The sequence below is a fragment of the Sus scrofa genome, chromosome 7, assembly GCF_054392235.1.
Source record: "Sus scrofa isolate SSC_HxYL_T2T_F1_AM1 chromosome 7, Sscrofa_HxYL_maternal_Yorkshire_Landrace_v2.0, whole genome shotgun sequence".
NCBI lineage: Eukaryota > Metazoa > Chordata > Mammalia > Artiodactyla > Suidae > Sus > Sus scrofa.
The window spans coordinates 19043036-19062610 of record NC_139389.1 but is presented as its reverse complement, the minus strand read 5'-3'; the positions used below and the strand labels follow the sequence as shown (position 1 = coordinate 19062610).

Genomic DNA, 19575 nt, shown 5'->3' with positions numbered 1-19575 from the left:
ATTGCTTCATTTATTCTTCGGTTTCGCCTGGGGACCAGCAGAACTCCCTCAGCCTCAGGATGGAAAATTACATGTAGGAGAGAAAACAGCCACACCAAAGGAATGACAATGCAATTCAGGTTCTGCTCGTTCACATATTTTATTTATCCAGTGAAGGAAGGGGAAAAAAAACCCTGGAAGGTGGCACAGATTCTGAGAGGATACCAAGGTCATGTGTTCCACTTTCTTCAGTCTAGCTGAAATCCACAGATTAAATAAAAGTGCAAAGGGATGAGAGGTACATTTTACTGGAGAAGAAAACATCTTCTTGGAGAATGAAGACCCTTTTAAAAGTTATCATTTACTCAGGGGTTCCTTATCTGCGGATGGCTTATTTTGCCTTTATAAAAAATAGGACGGCATTGTGTAAACTGCTGGGGTTGGAGATTTAAGAGTAGATGGCATGGGGGCTGCTGACTCGGCGACCTTCCGGAAGAATCCCATTGTGGCAAGAGCCACAAGAACACCGTAAACATCCTTCGTCGTGGAAACACGAGGACACGCGGCAAAAAAGGAACCTCCGACATCACAGACCAGGACCCCCAGCTACAGACGGGAAAACTGAGGCCTGGGGATGTGAAGTGCTTTCCCCAAAATCACACAGCTGGCTACTAATAGGAACTCAAATTTCTTGGCTTCTAACTCAGTGCTCTTGGACACTACATAAATAGATTCTCTTAATACTAGTTTCTTTCCCAAGATTCTCCAGTTGTCAATTTTAGCTTTTTAAGTGGAAGGAAAAACTGGAGAAAACAACAACAACAAAAAGATTTGTGGAGAATCCCGATAGGTATGTGTTTGATCTCAAGAACCTCGAGTTATGGTTAAAAGACCAATGTTTGGGTCAAAATCAGGGAACGTGATTTTTCTGTGGACACACACAACAGTATCTTACATGTAGTGAGACAAGGAAAGGAAGGCAGCACCACACAGGAAAGATTAGAAGAACCAACATTGGAAAGTAAGACGGACCACGTTAGCCATCGGTAGGCTGGTCTAAACTGTTCAGCGCTTTCCAGTAACATGGAAAATGACACAAAGTCACAATATATGAGAGAGGAGTTCCAGAGGTGACAGGCTGACACATGGCATCAACTGTCCCCAGGGCCACTGAAGGGAATGAATGTGAGCTCACTTCCCATGCTGCCCGCAGCGGAGCACAGCCCTAGGTGGGGCAGGTCAACATCAAACGCTCATCGTCTCCTGAACTGGCCTGCTCCCTCGTAACACCTCGTACATTAGGAGGAGGGGGGGAGGCTGGGGTGGAAAACATTTCAGGTGGCTGATACAGGCTGAACATTTTGAACCCTGGACAAAGTGACTGGTATCTTTGTTTCCCCTGGGCCTGGAGCTCTCGTAATGGGCTGGGGGTGGGCCTTGATGTCTGCAATTCTCTCTTTAAACTTTTGCTGAAGGATTTTCTCTTCTTTGGAGTAGCTTTTGGCAAACACTGACATCAGCAGGCACCCTGCCATGGACATGCCCCCAATGCAGAAGAGAACGGCACCTGCCAGCTTGCACATGTCAAGGGCTCCATTAAACTGGACAGCGTGTGTGTCCACTACCACGAAATTGGCTTCGCCAAAGGCTTCAATTTTGGGGGGCACAAGAAAGCCCACTGCCAGAACAGTCAATCCGAGAATCACAAAGACTGTGCCCGAGATGAGTCCGACCTAGAGAAAGACACAACAAAATAGGAGAGTAAATTGGGTATTCCAGCCCTCTGGAGCAGGGCTTGTCTTGTTTCTTGAGACTTTTCCCAATCTATGCACAAGTTGTATGAGAAGCTTACATAATTTTCTGGTTAAAGAAGGTGAAAGAAGGACCTTTCTGATTTTGATGCCACCCAGGAGCTTTAGCACTGTCTGGATTTTTTCCTTTGAGCTGCCTGTCCAGTGTTTTGCAATTGACAGACCCCCCCCTCCCCACCTTGGCTTAGGTTGTCTTGTTTGGTCTTGAGCAAGAGAAGAGCAGCCCTGATACCCAGGAGCTGGCCTCACCCTATTCACCAGGCCTTGATGGTGTCAGAAGCTGGCCTGGGCCCCACATTGGCGCCATGTTGTTCTGTGGGTACAATCAATCTTGCAGAACCTCAACATCAGACAAGATCACTCTGTGCCCGTGACGAAGTGAGACAGACCAAGACCACTTCATAACTTTGTCTAAGTGCAGACAGAAACAAGGTCATTGTACAAACCACAAAATACCAAGCACTACCCTTCCTGCCCACCTCTTATAAATGACTGCTGTTTCTTCACCAGTTACAGCTTTAGCCTCACTCTAGTCTGCCCTCCATATAGATAAAATTTATTAAGATACCCAATCATAGAGTTGGATTGTCCCTGATAATGCAGAGTCAACTCTGGCTCCTGTGGAATGCCTCCCCTCTCCTGGCAAATCACCCAACCAAAGCCCACAACCCATAATAATCTTTGCTCTCACTCTCTTATTAAAATGCCCAGGAGCCCCTGTGTTGTCATTCTCTCTTGCTGCAATGTATACACTCAACTCATTTAACAAAGAGATAAGTTCCTGGTGATTTTGTCTGGAGGCCATTAGTCTGTGTAACTAGTCACTCCTTTCCCCAGTAAGTGGAGAAGAAACCATCATTACCAGTTTATAGGCAAGGAAATGGAGCTTCAAGGAGGGAAGATCACTGACCCAAGAGTGGACGGCTAGCAAGTAGAAGAGGATGGGCTAGAAGCCACAGATCTGACCCTTGGGCCAGTGCTCTTTCTCCTCTAACATCTAATGATTTTGGCTTTCCTTGTACAGATGTTGAGAAATGGTAAGAGCAACAGGTATAGATGACACTGCATTAGCTCAAGTTCTAATAAAATGTTAACCCACTGAAGATTGGAAAGTAATATACCATTTGGTGGTTTAAGGCCAGAGGTTTGGGATGAACAGACTCAGGCTTGGATTTTAGCATTGACAACTAGTACGTGAATCATTGAAGGGAATTTACTTAAATGCTCTCATTAATTTTCCCATTTATAAAATGATAAATGATAATAGTACCTACCTCATAGAGCTGTGAAGACTAAATGAGACCACACATGAAAGCACTCAGCCCTGTGCCTTGCTAAGTCATACACTGTAATAAGTAGCTATTATTATTTGGAAATGCGCCTCTTGTAAAATATGCTATATTGGCAAGAGCATTGCAACCACTGCTTAGTACTTGGAATAAAGTATAGCTAATATAGCTTATTTTTTAAATACATTTTTCATTCCCTCCGTTCCTAATTGCTTTTAGTTAGAGTAGCAAGGGTGGAAAAATAAATGCCTAACACCATTTAATCTTGAACATCTAAAGTATATTTATCTAATTTATTTGTTATGTTTCATGGTAATACACCTCATTAGCAAACCCATCACTCTAACAAAGGGGGAAAGAGAACTAGTGTTACTCAGCATCTATTATGACTCAGAAATAGTCTTAATCCTCACCAGCATCTTGTGAGTTGTGGATATTTTTATCCCCATTTCACCTATAAGAATCTGAGGTTTTTAGGGTTGAAGCTTCAGGTCCCTCAGTTAAGCAGGTGGTATGCCTGGGCTCTAACACAGGCTATAAGACTTCTAAACCCCATTCCTCATTTTCACTCTCCTATGAATATTCATTCACCAATTACTATTTTGTAACATTACCTTCTAATATTTTTTTAAATTACAATAGAGTTTTACTCACCATGTGTGAAAAATTTTCCACTACGTAATATTGTAAAGAAACTGAAAAACAAAGAGTTGGTATAACATCTTTGGTGGAAAAAATAGAAACGATTCTACATAAGAGATAAGTACTTCGGAAGAAATTGAGTTGTAAAATATCACACTTTGGATGGTTTTCTACATTTTCTAAGAATGGTGGCTAATAAATTCATCTTCAAAAACTAATCACTATTCATAACATTTAAAAAAATGACTCATGTTGGAAAATTCCAAATGTACCAATGAAATTAACTTAAATATCATCCATGGTGACATGCTTCATATGTCATTAAACTACCTCCCCTCTCAAGAACTGGCACTGATTCTCAAAAATCGAGGGCAGTAGCAATGTATCCATCTCAGCTTCTAAGATTCTTAAAGAGCAACTCCAGGCCAGGGTGCCGGATCTTCTACTTCTGTCTTGTCTCTCCTTAGCTCTCACAGCAGGCTTGGGCCCAATAAATATTCCTGACAGACTGATTTAAACTACCAGGCTGCTGAATCCAGAGCTGGGTGATGGACTGTCAGAGCAGCCTGCTCCTCAACTGAGCAGTGCTTTATGGAGGCAAATCCACTCCTGAAATATCATTCAGAAGCTAAAAGGCAAACCATGCCTTGCAGATGGCAGAACTCCTGCTCCCTTCTAGAACTGGAAGGAGGCTGGCCTCCTTGAGCCTTCTCCCTTTTCCCTGCTATATCAGAGTATCAGAGAGAGGCCTACCATCTGTGGGGGTGGCGAGAGTGTGAGGTAATGAAGATTATGGAATCCCCAAGATTCTGAAGATGCCATCAACGCAAATCTAATGAGGTTCTCTAAAACCTGTTCAAACACATCAGGGAGGGCTTAGGATGTAGGCGTGAAGGAGCAATGCTGGGAATATTTCCCTGAGAGGGTAATAGGAGGGATACATCAGCTCAATCCTAGTATCATGGATTAAGTTGGTAATAATTCATGGAGTTTTGAATGGAATAGAAATTGAGGGAGTAAGGCCATACAGCATCATAAAAATGATCTCTGGACACAGTTTTAAGTTGAAGTGGTCCCAGGCCTGAGAGATAAAGGGGTTCTATTAAATAGAGTTTAAGGAATGCACCACAAAGTTTTTAAAAGGTTCTAAGAGAGCAAACCAGTTCTGTTTAGAGCCATGCAAAAGAATTGCAATGCTGCTGGGTAACCCTCTCCCACCCTCCGCAGGCCTGGTGCTGTGGTTGGATCAACACCAATGGTGAGAGAAAGAAGGACCTCTCCAGGGTCTGACAAACAAACCTTAAAAAAAAGCAGCAAGGGCAGTTTTTGTGCTGTAATTTCTGGTGAGTCTCTTGATTGTGAGGAGGATGAGGGAAAGCCTAGCCTCTGCTGCTGGGAAGGAGGACTGGACATGGAGGAGAACTTGGATTCCAGACCTTCTGCTGCTGGGGGCTATGAGCCAGAAACTGCTGTTATTTTGACCAACACCCCCTTGGTTGTATCTGGGTGAGTTGATGAGATCGGAACATGACAGCAGAGCTGGCAGCAGGAGCAACACAGCTGTTCTGGCAGAGAGGAGGCAGTAATGACTGCTGGAAGCAAGAACTAGCATGGCAGGGAAGAGGTGTGTGTGTGTGTGTGTGTGTGTGTGTGTGTGTGTGTGTGTGTGTGTGTGTGTGTGTGTGTGTGTGTGTGTGTGTGTGTGTGTGTGTGTGTTTCTGGATGGAGCTACATGCGAAAGAAGCCATCTGGGTGAGAGGTAAAATTCAGAAGTGTGGCAAGGGTGAATACCGGCTTTTTTTCTTCTTCATCAGCCATTAGGGCTGCTGCTGACCTGAACTCTGAGTGGTGTCATCTGCCAGAGTGATGGCAGATTCTAACTCATCTGTCCTGACCTTCTTGCCTGACCTGTTGGGGACACCGAGTTTACAAAGCAGTGACCCTGCCAGGCTAGGATCTAGGTCCTTCCTTCACACGCCTCACCTGTACAGTCTGCACAGCACTCCTTCACCTGGGGAGGAAGATTCTGCATCAGCTCCTCTACCTTACAGAGGCTCAGTTCCTCCAGCCTGGGAGCACATACAGTTGCTTCTGTCTTCAAAAGCTATTTGAGGCGATCCCTGGTGACTTGGTGGCAGCAGGTTAAGGATCCAGCATTGTCGCTGCTATGGCGTGGGTTTGATCCCTGGCCTGGGAACTTCTCCATGCTTCAAGTGGATCCAAAAAAACACCAAAAAACAACAACAACAAAAAAACGTATTCTAGAGCCCAGTGTCCCCCCAGCCATTGCTTGGACTCATTCCTAAACTTGGTAGCCAAGTTTTGTCCTCCACCATTTTACGGAAACTTCTCTCTGAGGAAACTGATGACCTTCTAATCATCAAATCCAATTTTTCTTTTCTTTCCTCATTTGAAGAGTCTGCGGTTGTTGATTTTAAGCACTTACACTTTCTTAAAACCCTCACCAATTATTATCCTTGACACAACTCTCTCCTGCGTCTACATCTTATGTCCCTAACAACTCTCTCTTGCCCTGTTTTGCCAGACACTCTTAAGTTGTTGGTGTTCCCTAGGGTTCTAGCACTGACTCACATTCCTTACTCAATCTGTTCTCTCTAGATTCATGTGTGGCCACAGTCCCAGCTTCCACTTTACAAATGATTACCAAATCTCCAACTCCAGCCTAGATTTCTCTCTGGGGCTCTACTGTCAGCCCCATAGCTCTGACAGCCAATAGGAAGATCTACACAGAAATGTCCCAAGGGCTCCCCAAACCCCAGGTATTCAAAACGATGTTCCTTCCCAATTTCTCTGCGTTCCTGCCATCCGCCCACTGGCTGAGTCCTTCCTCATGTTCATAGTCAAAGGATAATTAAATCTTATGGATTCTACCTTATAAAATTCTCTTGAATCTAGCTTCTCCTCTCCATTACCACAGCTATGAAACATTGTTAAATATTGCCCAGATCATTGCAACAGCATTCTGATGGTCTCCATTGCTAGTTTCATTCTTTGTCCATCCTTCAAGTGCCATCTAAGAAATGTTTTTTTAAAAATTAATACCACATGGTTTCTCCTCTTAAGGGGCATCCTTAGCTCCTCTCATTTCTAGAATAAAACCAACTCCTTAGTATTTAGCAAAACTTTGACGAGACATCCAAGATGTAAGTCAAAACTCTAACTTAGGGGGAAACTACAGACATTGGGACAGATAGGAGGGTCTTGATAGAAAAGAGGGGGGCCAGGGTCACTTTTAGTAAGTCTACAGAGGAAGTGGTCTTGCCTTGTACCTGCCCATCGCTGATAAACAGCCTTTGGGAGGTTTCTAATATGCACTGAGGAGAGGGTTAGAAGGAAGGATAACCCTGGGGGAGAGGAAAGAATTATTGGGGTGTGAAGACTGCTCTCATTAGTTTATATCTGTGGGACTTTGGCTGTTTGCTGTATGATCAAGTGGCAACAGACTTAGTCAAGGTCAAGTGCAAGGATGAGAAAGAAAAATTCCACCACAGCATGTTCCATACTTGGGCAAAGACTGCGGGTGGCAGGGGGTAGGTAGGACCATGGCACATAGATTTTTGCAGTTGGCAGCAGTTGCAGGCACCAGGTAAATTCATAGTGGTGGAGGCAACCACGCAGTAATCCAGAACCTGTGAGGCACAGAGAATAAAATTGTATAAAATTGTGTGTGAGGGTTGGGGGGCAGTTTCCACCTGGTTGAGACACAATCTTCCCAAGAAAGCCCAGCCTTATTATTATCCTGCCCTTTCACTGTGTTCAATCAAGCTGGATGGTTTTGGAGACATTTCTACTTCACAGCCTTTCAGTCTTCTGTCACCCAGCCCTTGTATACCTTCCCGAGTTCATCTCTTGACCTCATCCTCCAACTCTAAATTTTCACCCCAGCCACCCTGAAATGTCTGCCATCTCCTGAGCGTGCCATCTTCTCTCGTGACTCGGCTTTTGCGATCTTCTCTTTCTATGTGGATGCCCTGTTCCTGTGAGCTCTTCTGTGGAGTAACTCCCTCCCCAGGCTGCATCAGGTCTTCCCTGCCCAAAAACCCTGTTCTCCCAGTAAGTACTGGGATGACTCTTACAGGAGAGTTTATCACCTTGGATTGTAACAATCTGTGCACACATCTGCCTTCCCTATTTGACTGTGAGCTCCATCAGGTCAAGGCTACATCTTATTCACAGGTGAAGAACAGTGTCATATCCACAACTGAATCCCAGACCCCACCACAGTCTTAGGCACAGCAGGCATAAAAACATTCGTAGAAAGAAGGAACAGCATTGCGAGATCAGTGTTACGTAGGTCCCGTTGGTAGAGCAAAGATCCTAACTCAGGCCCATTTGATTCCCATCTCCCTTCTCATGAAGCCCCTCCACGCTGCCCACCGCTAAGGAGCTGGCTTAGTGGCAGAGTCCTGCTGAGACTCTATGAGTGTGGCCACCAGTGAGAGACCCCTGAGACCTGAGCAACACTGGAGTGGAAGAGGGGAAAGGGGGAGCCCACATCTTGAACCACTTATGAGATGCAGTTTGAAATAAACGGAAACACATTGAAAAATCATAATAGGAATGTACATAATTGGTGCCTTTCTCTATAAAAAAGGCACTTCATACAGTCACTGGCATGAACTCACCTGTATTTCCCAGGAGGAAACCCAAGAGCAGCTGGTTTCTTCCCTTGGTAAAGGTGAGATCTCTCAGACAGTGAATCCTTTGATTTTTCAGGTTGACTGTAGGCTTCCGAATGCCCAGTCTAGTGTTTTATGATTTAGGATATGAGTCTAGGATTTGGATTTTGCTGGAATATAATCTCCATTTAGCCTGTTTTTATTCTCTGAAGTGGGTCTAGCGTAACAGGGAAAAAATACTTTTGGATTTTGTTTGTGTAAAATAGAAGGAAGAAGATCTGAACTGTGAATTCTGGGATTGGTAATATACTGAGCGTTCTTTATTTTAAATTCATACCCATGTTTTATTTGACGGATTTACACCTAGCTTCCCAAATCATATAACCCCTAGTGCTTTCGAACCACATGAGCATTTATAACATTCTGTATGTCAGTGACATTTTAGGCTCTTGGCACAACAGATCCGTCAGGCAAATATTTGTTTTTTGACACATAGAGAAGCAACCACCCACTTATCTGGGTAAATACAAGATGTGCCAAGCTTGGCTATGTATTTTGCTGGTCCAGGCCAGTGCAGATTCATCAGAGGTGACATTGTACAGAATAAGAATGTGGGCTTGGCCAGTTATAATACAGAGTACCTGACATTAGAAGATTTTGAATCAACACAGTTTTTGGGTAATCCATGGTAACAACTATATTATGTAATATTTTATTTGTTAACTAGATTTTAGTTTTTATTTCTATTTCAGAGCTCAGTGTTCCATATGACATCTGGTAATAGGAAATAATACATTAAATGCTTAGTAAGTACCTATGAAACATTGTTTTAAGCTTTTGGTAAATATTACTTATAATTTTATGTGGTAGGTGCTATAAGGATCACCATTAGAGGGTCATTAAAGTCAATTAAATGGCCATAGTTACAGAGCTATTAAATGGAAGAGGTGAATTTGAACCCATGTCATATGAGGATAGAGTCCATGCTCAAAATCATCATTATGCTGCATTCCCTCTTCTTAAACTCTATTGCCCATAAATTGTAAGTTTATGTCAGTATCAATGTCAAAGTTTCTGGGATCTTTTGGGAGAAAGATGGGGGTGATTGGAAACCTCCAAAACAGAATATTAGACCTGGAAGGAATCTACGGCATTATCTAAAGTTGCACCTTCTCAATATCCCTTCCAACATCCGTGTCCTTTTCCTTGATTTCTAAATGTTGGAATATCCCAATGTCTTTTCTTTCACTCTATACTCTCTTCCTTCGGTGATAGTTATCTAGTCTAGTGCCTTATACACAGTAACTTCCAAGTGATGAGCTGAAGAGTGGTATATTTGGAGTTCCCGTCGTGGCACAGTGGTTAACGAATCCAACTAGGAACCATGAGGTTGCAGGTTCGATCCCTGCCCTTGCTCAGTGGGTTAAGGATCCGGCATTGCTGTGAGCTGCAGTGTGGGTTGCAGACGCAGTTCGGATCCCGCGTTGCTGTGGCTGTGGTGTAGGCTGGTGGCTACAGCTTCGATTCGACCCCTAGCCTGGGAACCTCCATATGCTGCGGGAGCAGCTCAAGAAAAGGCAAGAAGACAAAAAAAAAAAAAAAAAAGAAAGAAAAGTGGTGTATTTAAATTGCTGCTACTGATCTCCACTTGCACGCTTCAAAGGCGTGGCTACTGTAGCAGTGCCAAAATCAAACTCTTGATTCTTCACCCACCCCACTGCTGTCCTGGTGTTCTCCATCCCAGGAAATTGTAAACAATATCATTCACTAAAAAGAGCTCAGACTGCAAGTCTTAGAGTCATGCTTGACTCTTTTTTCTCTCCTGTCTAATTTGCCAGCATGTCCTGACAGCTTGGCCTTCAAACTTGATGCTGAATCTGACTACTTCTCACCATCTCCACTGACACCACCCTAATCTCAGCTACCATTATGTCTTGCCTGGGTACTTTAATAGCCTCTTAATAATCCAGGTGCTTTTACCCTTATCTTTGTATAATCTATTTTCTGCACTGTAGTCAGAATGATCTTGTTAAAACATTGGTTGGATTATGTCATGCATCTGCTTGAAATGTCCGGGGGGGCTTCTCTCGAGGTAAAAGCCGAAGTCCTATCATCTACAAGGCTCTACACAAAATGCCTGTGTCCTGTTATTTTTCTGAATCTGTCATCTGTTCTTTGTTCTCCCATCTCATTCCACTGTAACCAGACTGGATCTCTTGCTATTTTTTAAACACACCAAACTTGTTCCCATTTCAGAGCTTTTGCACTTGCTATTTTCCCAGCCTAGGATGACGTTCACCTAGATAACTTTATGGTCTATTCCTTCAGCTTATCCTGGTATTTGCTCAAAGGTCATTGCCTCCGAAAGGCTTTCTATGATCAGCATATCCACATACTAGTTCTCCATCCCTCCCTATCCTCTTACTCTGATTGATTTCTCATCTAGCACTTGCCACTATTTTATTGTGTGGGGTATTTGTTTGTAGTCTGTTTCCTATGACAGATTGTAAGTTCCATGAGGGCAGGACTTTTTCTTCTCCCGTTTACCACTTTAATCTCCAGTACTTTGCAACTTCTTGGAATGGAACAGGTGCTCACTAATCTCCTGAATGACTGAACATACTGTCTAGTGATGCTCCTTCCATTTGAGGAAGCTGAAGCTCAGAGAGCCTCATGACCGCATATCTGGTAGAGACAGAGCTGGTTGACTGTATTATGTCTCAGCGTGATCTCTCTTAGATCCCCAACTATTAAGTCTCCAGTAGCTTGCCGTGATAGGATAGTGGTAGATACTCAGCTATTTCTTTTAATAAGTACTGTAATTTTTCAGGATGAGTCTGGCTAAATGTTTATCAAATAATTACTGTAATTTTTCAAATGACATCTACCAAACCTGAAAGGAGGCTTAAAGCATGTTTTCCCTTTAGATGGCTCCATATTGGTGAATTTAGTGGGACATTAATAACAGTAGCAAAAATAATAATGATGACAATTATACTGATTTACGTTTAACCTACAAATCAACAATTGTGCTGTGTTTAGAGGTTTTCTTCAGGCCAAAGTTTATAGTCTCCTAAGGGAAGAAGACTGTACTTGGTGTCACCGAGATGGAGGCACATGCAGAGTTCCAGGCCTCTCAGTTCTCAACAGTTAAATTATTAACCAAAGCCAATGATTTCTCCATTTCCTGAGTTAGACACGTGCTCTTTACTTACCTTCCAGAATACTGAGCTCCACCTGTTAGGTGATCTCTGGATCTGGAAATCATCCTCATACTCCCAGATTGAGGTGGTACAGTCCTCATAAAACTGGTGCAGGTAGGACCGGACTCCATAGCGCTGGTACCCGCTCTCAGTGGCAGCCTGTGCCTGCTTGGACCCACAGATGTTGCTGCAGGAACTCATCCTTCCCAGCTGGAATGACAATACCCATAGGCATCAGCCCTATGAGCTCTGGGCTCAGGATCAAAAGGCACATGAAGAGTAAGAACCATGCAGAATAATGTCAGCCTGTTTGAACAATGGTCTTTTCTGGAGAGAAGAGACACTTTTAAACACCTGTCTTTCTGATAAGCCGCTCTTCTCTACCAAGTGCAAAATTATCCCAAACCCTCAATGACTACAACTGGTTCTCCATGAACGAAATGAGGCATAATGGCACAGCTTACTTAAATGATGCAAACATTTAAGCAGGAAGCACATGAGAAATGGCAACAAAGAAGCTGAGATTTTCAATGTCTTGACAAGAAATCTTTACTCCCTTAGAATCCAGTGGTCTTTACACTTCCATGTTAAAGAATTAGGCCGGCACTCTCACTGGCTATGGATGGAATTTGTCTTGGACTGTCCTCTCTGATGTTTAACCATGGTCCCTTGTGGAACCTACATGATGTTATGTAGCAATCTGAAATTTCGCCATCAGATTTCATGTATCCTGCTCTAACGATTGTCAAGTTGTATTTAAAAAGCTGTTGAGCAACTTAAGCTTCATGCTTTACTAATCACAAATGCCTTGACCAATAATTTACCCTCACTACCTCTAACTCCTGGTATTTTGGGCATTATTTGTGGATACACCTGTCCATATGGGATGGTAGAGCATAATGCAGAGGGTATACCTAGCCTTTTACTAGTTTCCATTAAATGTCTACTATAAATTAGAATTCAGAGACTTATTTAATCAGACAAAGCTCTGGGTGGGTTGTTTGGGACTTGCCTTCTTAAGATGGAAATTTCAACCTGACTTGACCTTAGAGAGAGGCACTTGGGTATTAATTCATGGGGAAAAAAAAGGAATTGTTAAGGTAGAGAAATTTTGGTAAGAGAATTTTCAGTAGTTCTGTTTGTTATTTGCTTTTTTTCTGATCCCCCTATAAGCAGATAAATAGGTAGCTGGAAGTGTGAAGTACATTTTTAGATTTTTCACTTATCCTTTAGGTGGTTTTCCCTGTGTGGACATAGTTTCAAACTCTAGACAGTTTTCTCTGTCTCAATGTACCAAAGCAAGGAACTAGATGGAAGGTTATTTTTCCACTGAACCAGGTTCTCTCAGGGTGGTGAGAAGACATATTAAGTGTTTCCAATTACTTGTCAAGAAACCAAGTAGTGATGTTTCTCTATAAGGAAAAATTAAAATTCTACCAAGTATTCCTGTGTGGCCACTTGGTTTGGGTGGATAGAATCCTGGGGCTAAAATCAAAGTTGAACCCAGGGATTCACTGTCCCATGGTCACAAAGTAAACCCATGAGAATATCTCCTACATGTGTGCTCTCAGTGGGCAGGAATGGGTTTTCGTTAGAAAATGTATCAAAATGGAAGCTACAGCCCTGATCTTAAAAAAATGCTGCAAACAGGTGTTAGTGAGGTGACCAAAACATCATCTTTTTAAGTGTTGGTCCCTGTTACATTTAGTGCTTACCTCCCAGTGACCTCTTCCTGTTTCAGGTCCAGCTACCATCTAAAGAAATCATTCAGGAGGAGAGAGCAGGGAAGAAATTTTTTTTTTTTTGTATTTTTGCTTTTTAACATTTCAAGATACTATTTCATAAATATCAAGGTTTCAGAAGGAACTTTGCCTGATTAGAGCAGCAAAGTCTGCTGGACCAAATTCTTTCATTAACCTACTTTTCATATTTTAAATGCTAGGATGAACTCTTCAGTATCTTTTATTTAATTCTTATACAGCAAAGATGATGAATAAGTACCTATTACTAGTGGAATCATTTTAAGGGCACTTTCTTTTAAGATATTCTAATAAAATTTCAGTCAAGGGGAGATGGGATTAGCATTACTAAGTCTGCTTTGTCACTGAAGAAACTAAGGAATAGAAAAATCATCTGTTAAAGGTTATACCATGAGTCAGGGAGCAGGTGAAAGACAACAATACAGTAAGCAGGAGTATGGACTGAATCATATACTTGCATAATCATAACCAACTCATACAAATATTTATGTTCAGATTTTTCTACAATGCATTGGAGACTTTACCATGAAAAAAGGACAAAAATAGATATGATAGGAGTAAAAAAAAAAAAATCCCTCATAGCAACAGTAAGAGTTTTCTTTCTGTGATGCTGAAGTTGTTCTTTCTCAGGATTTAGCTTTGATGCAGGGCGGGACCATGTGACATATTGTAGTCATTTCCTGTACCATTTGCACTAGGTTAAATGTTTCTGCTTTATAGCATGAAACTCAGTAGTCCCACTTTGTTGAACACAATATGGGTAAGATCATAAAAGAAATAGAAAATGTCATTAAAAAAATATCTTTGAGCCTGAGTGATAGAAGGCTCTACTCTAAGTCAGAATGGTTATTTAGTGATGTTACATAACATTTCAGAAAAGAAATCTCAGTGAGTCTTATTCTGTCCTCCAGACATACAAAGTACAAGAACATGGCCTGTGCTGTGATAACCACATAGAGCAGGAAACAGACTCTAATGCCACTTCTTGATCCACAACTTAGGGGTTTTGATTTCTTAGGCAAGCTCAGAAACCTCTATGGGCTATGGTTTCATTTTCCTTAAAATAAGATGCTTGGACTAGATAACCTCTAATTCCTTGCAGACATAGTTTTTTTAGGAGTCTTCGGCCATGAATTTACAGAATGAGTCAGTTATTTTTGTTGGATAAACAACTGGGTTTAGTGATTTCCCATCTCATCCCATACTCATAATGATTGTCAGATTGCTTTATTACAGTATCCATGAAGCTTCAATTTAAAGGAGCATATAAGCTACTAGTTAGGTGAGTTACTTGGTATTTAGTAGACTGAATGGTTCTGTGTTGTCTATTTGTTTAATAAGTTACTTCAGGATAGTGTATGTTGCCTAAAAGAGTAGTCCCTGTGGGTGTCAGAGCTTTTATACATCTTTCCATAGTCTTTGTTGGGATTCACTCTTAGAGGAGACGGTTCATTTGCTGGATTTTACAATATAACATGTTAGAGTAGAAATTCTGCACCTATAAAATCTCAACAGCGTTACCTTCCTCATAGCAAAGTCAGTAACTTTTGATCCCAATATAGAGAATGTGACAGTTTTTTGGAATCTACTTGGTTGACTGACACTTCCAGTATCATAAAGAAGATATATAAGGTCATTTCATAAAGTCACTTTAAAAACTGGGCAATGATTTTACGGTAATCTAGGGTTGAGAAGAAAGGGAAGGGACATGCAACGAAAGGCATTTTAGCTTCCCTCTGCATTTATTTAATGAATAAAGTTTCATGAGAATTCTGGTGCTTGAGTTTCAATAGATGTGGTAGCAGCAGCATAAAATGGTAATGTTAAATCTATGACTCCTATTAAGTGATGGATCCTGAACAGGCTCCTTTCTTAAGAGAAAGCCTCCATATCCCAGGAAGTGCTTGCATGGGGGGAGGTGGGTAAAAACATTCTCCAGGATTGTATTTAAATGAGTATTCATTTGTAAACACGCTTGTGGAGCTGTTGCATCCTCACTGCCAGCAAGGCCATCATGATGGAGCACAAGCAGAAGCAGTGGCTGGTAACTTGGTCATCTAGGAATGGGGAAATGTTTTCATTCTTGCCGAAGGACATTCTAGGTGTCAATAAGTGAGGATCCATCTATGGTTTTCTTCTTTTTATTATTTTTCTATGGTATCTATCTTAACTGCATGCACAATTATACATTGAATGGATATTCAATTCTCAGCCACACAGCACACTTATTATATCCCAGGGCCTCATGGAGAGAAAGAAATCGTACCTTTACTCCCTTACCAAACTCTAAGAGGTTTTCTACAATGAGCATAAGAAATATCAGCCCTCTGTCACTTTCTATTCCCTTGTCTAGGTTTCTTTCTCTTCACAGCACTTATTACTACCTGGTCCTCTGTTAGGTGGTTTATTTGACGGTCTGACAGATGTGTGCATGATCAAGTGTAAACTTCATCAAGGAAGGGGCATTTTCTGTCCCCTTTTCCGCTGAAATTTCTTGGCACAGCATGCTGCATGCATTAGTGTGTATAATGGCCTGAGCGGTCCTTGATTTTTCATTCTCCCTTTCCTCTGGTGTTTTTAAAGCACTAGTTATGTGCCAGATAATGTGAGATGGTGGTCACAAAGATGAGCGGGCACACATTTTTCTCTCCATTGACTCTTGGGTTAGAAGAAGAAACACTTCTGAAGCAGTTAAGCGTAACAAAATGAGCACCAAAACGAGGTGTTTGCAGCAGAAAAAATACATATGCTGAGAATTCCTTGAACAATTACTCTATTCAGAAAACAAACCCATGCATGTACTACCATGAGCTCTATGTGTACCATTACACTAGAGTATCAATATGTTGGAACTTTACATTTCAGTCTAACAGAAGCGGTTGCTTTTTATTTTACTTGAAAAATGTTCATAGCCATGAAAACAGAAAAAAGGCTTTATGCCTCATGAAACTCAAAGAGCACCACGGAGTTTATATTATTTGTCTTCGCGGTCTCCTTGAGAGAAGAGAGGCAGAAAATTGAGGCACAAAAAGGATGAGTGTTTTCCCATGGCTCTGTGTGTGAGTCAGCTGTGAGGCCAGGCACAGGCCCTGTTCTATTTATTCTCTCTGAAAGATCATTCCATTTTTCATACTGCTTTTCTCTCCCATAAAATCATTCTGAGATAATGAGAGTGAAGTTCCCATTAGAGCCACGTTTCCACAGGGCCAGTGCCGCAAGGTATAGGCACATAACTGATTTAGACCATTTATCCAACACCACGCCAAAAGGTCAATTCACTTAGAACAATCAGACTCAGAGCGGATGCAGGAAGGCATGAAAGCCTGCTAACAGCTTTTTTACTTTTAAATCAGGCATTCTGGAATTATATAAGCATGGCCTTAAAACTTGAAAATGTGTTTCTTCCAACAGATCATTTCAGAGATATTTCATTGTCCTGGTACAGTGGTAGAGACTGCGGTTCTCCGTTGTGAATTTTTATTCTTTTTTTTTTTTTTTTTTGGTCTTTTTGCTATTTCTTTGGGCCGCTCCCGCGGCATATGGAAGTTCCCAGGCTAGGGGTCGAATCGGAGCTGTAGCCACTGGCCTACACCAGAGCCACAGCAACGCAGGATCCGAGCTGCGTCTGCAACCTACACCACAGCTCACGGCAACGCCGGATCATTAACCCACTGAGCAAGGGCAGGGACCGAACCCACAACCTCATGGTTCCTAGTCGGATTCATTAACCACTGCACCACGACGGGAACTCCCTGAATTTTTATTCTAAGTCAGTGGATATGTAGGCACTTTTATAATTTTTAAAAGGGGAGGTTACTGATGTGCAGTTATCTTATTACTTTACCCCTTTGAGATATATTTTTAAGTAAGGTATTGTAAAGTCCAAAACCAAAATGAGAGGAGAAAAGAACAAATACTCTCTTTAAATCTCTTTATCCATACGCAGACCACAAGGTGCTTATGACTGTACATGTGACAAGGTGTGAGTCTTACCTTTGCAGTCCTCCGCTTCCTCTTCCTGTTGTTTACTCTTTGACCTTTCCTTTTAATGGCTCATTCTTGAAACCTACTTAAGAATAAAAATCTCTGCAGAATGTGATCCACATAAAAGTCTAAATTTTGTAAGTCATGCTTAGAATTTGTAAAGAATCATTTAACACTGACAAAAATATTGTCAAAGGACTTGTTCAAGAGCAGAGAGAGTTTTTTCTTTTTTTATAAAAGTATAACATTTTAAAACTTTTTTTTTTTTTTTTTTTTTTTTTTAAGGGCCACACCTGCAGCATATGGAAGTTGCCAGGGCCAGGGGTCAAACTGGAGCTACAGCTGCCAGCCTACGCCACAGCAACACGGGATCCAAGCCGCATCTGAGACCTACACCACAGCTCGTGGCAATGCCATATACTTAACCCATGGAGCAAGGCCAGGGATTGAAACCACATCCTCATGGATACTCGTCAGGTTCATTTCCACTGAGCCACAATGGTAACTCCTATTTTACAACTTTTTAATGGACTCTCATGGGAGTTTATAGGGTAAGACAATATAAATGAAAAAGGTTTTGTAAAGTGCAACACATTATACAAATATATTCTTATTTTGATACAATTCCATGTAGTTGATAAGACCAACTATACTGATCCATTTTGTTTTATAAATTCTAGATAAAAAGACGACTTGCTTCCTGGATATCCCAGACGTGATCTCTTTGGTGCCTGTGCTTGTTTCATTATATTAGTAAAATAAATTAATCTTATTGCCATTGTATTTTCTGATCCATTTACATGCATTTTTAGACTTTAAGGCTCTTTGGATGATTTACTCATTAGGTTGATTTTTACTCCTGTACCTTTATCCATTTTCTTCCTATCATAATCATTTTACTTTCCATCTGCCTAAGAAAAGCAGGTGCCCATGCAAGATTTAATTAAAAAGCCATTGCCAGCTATAGAGATACTGGTTTCCTACATTACTCTAGTCATGTGAAATAAAATAATAGATGGGACCTGATTTTTCGAGAGGTCATTAAGAATTCTTTCTGATGAACAGTTCCCCATCCAGTCGCAGGAGAATATCTGAGATTTGAGGTGTGGAAGTCTAGCTGAGGCCTGAAAAATTGTTTTCTGTATTTTCCAGGTTCAGTCTGTATGAACCATGGCCAAGCCAACCTTTGGCAAGTCTTGTTTATTTCTCCTGAAATTTTATTTTGTGGGTGGTGTGTGAGCAGGTTTGGGGAAAGAAGCAAATTATATTAGAATCCTAGGTCTGGATAAGCAAAAGAAAACAAGTCTGTCTGTCTCTCATCTGTGCCTGTCTCTCTCAGTTAAAAGTCCCTTCTTTTTATGTCTCCTTCCTCCTTTACTTTGAAGGAATTGACCCCACATATGCCCTTCACCAAAGGCTGGCCTGGTCTGGAGCCCAAGGAGCTCTTGAAGGTGCTAAATACCTTTCTGCTACAGAGCCAGGAACCAATTAAGTAAACATCAGCTGTTAACTCCAGCTCTGCTTTTTTTTTTTTTTTGAGGTTGAGAGCTTGGTCCGACCCCCATGCAATGCCCCTTTCTAACAATACAAAGACAGGTGCTGAGATCATATCAAAACACTCAAACATCTTTAGATATGGCAAAGGGAGTGGGGAGGGCAAAGGGGTTAAATTCAGCCTGGAAAAGAAATCAAGTCAGCTTTGTAAACTCCAAATACATATATTTTACTCTGACCTAATACACAACTTTTTTTTTTTTTTTTTTTTTTTTTGGTCTCACAGGAAAGAAAGTCTTGAGTATTCCCTGCATACCTCCCAAATTCTTACATAACACAAACCACAAGCCGCCAGAGCATGGGTTGGCTACTCCTCATTTGTATGTGTTCATGGATTTCAATATGCACGGGGTTTTGTAGAGATTTGTGCCCATATAATAAATGTGAACGAGTTAAGTATGTGTGAATGCGAGTGAGTATAAATGAGTGTGTGTGTATGAGAGAGAGAAAGAAAGAGAATATGAATATTTGTGCGTGAGGAGAGAGGGAGGAGAGGAAAGGGAGAAAGACACATCTAGTCTAGGAAACCTCACCCCTGGGCTCCGCAAGGCTTTACCTGCCCCTGCGATCCCCTGACCCGTGGAGCAAATGCAGCCAGCTAGCCGCAGATCTCTCGCTGGGGTCCCATCGCAGCCACTACCACCGCCGCCGCCGCCGCCGCCGCCACCGCTGCCACCGCCGCTCCCGCCTCCTGGAGCTCTGGCTGCGCGTGA

At 41.9% G+C, this 19575-nt stretch overlaps 1 protein-coding gene across 5 annotated transcripts; it reads right to left on the bottom strand.

Annotated features, from left to right (window-relative positions):
* Positions 1 to 123: 123 nt before the first annotated feature.
* Positions 124 to 19548, bottom strand: NRSN1 (neurensin 1). Of its 5 annotated transcripts, none has more exons than XM_013977470.3 (5): positions 19419 to 19548; positions 17318 to 17393; positions 13280 to 13318; positions 11577 to 11774; positions 124 to 1712 (listed from the first exon to the last, which is right to left on the bottom strand). In XM_013977470.3, the coding sequence occupies exons 3-5, from the start codon at positions 13316 to 13318 to the stop codon at positions 1314 to 1316; spliced, it is 636 nt and encodes a 211-aa protein (XP_013832924.1). In that variant the 5' UTR covers positions 17318 to 17393; positions 19419 to 19548; the 3' UTR covers positions 124 to 1313. The 5 variants fall into 5 exon arrangements, with proteins under 5 accessions (XP_013832924.1, XP_005665686.1, XP_020955448.1 ...); XM_005665629.4 differs by having other exon boundaries at positions 17318 to 17390; XM_021099789.2 differs by lacking the exon at positions 13280 to 13318.
* Positions 19549 to 19575: the final 27 nt, after the last annotated feature.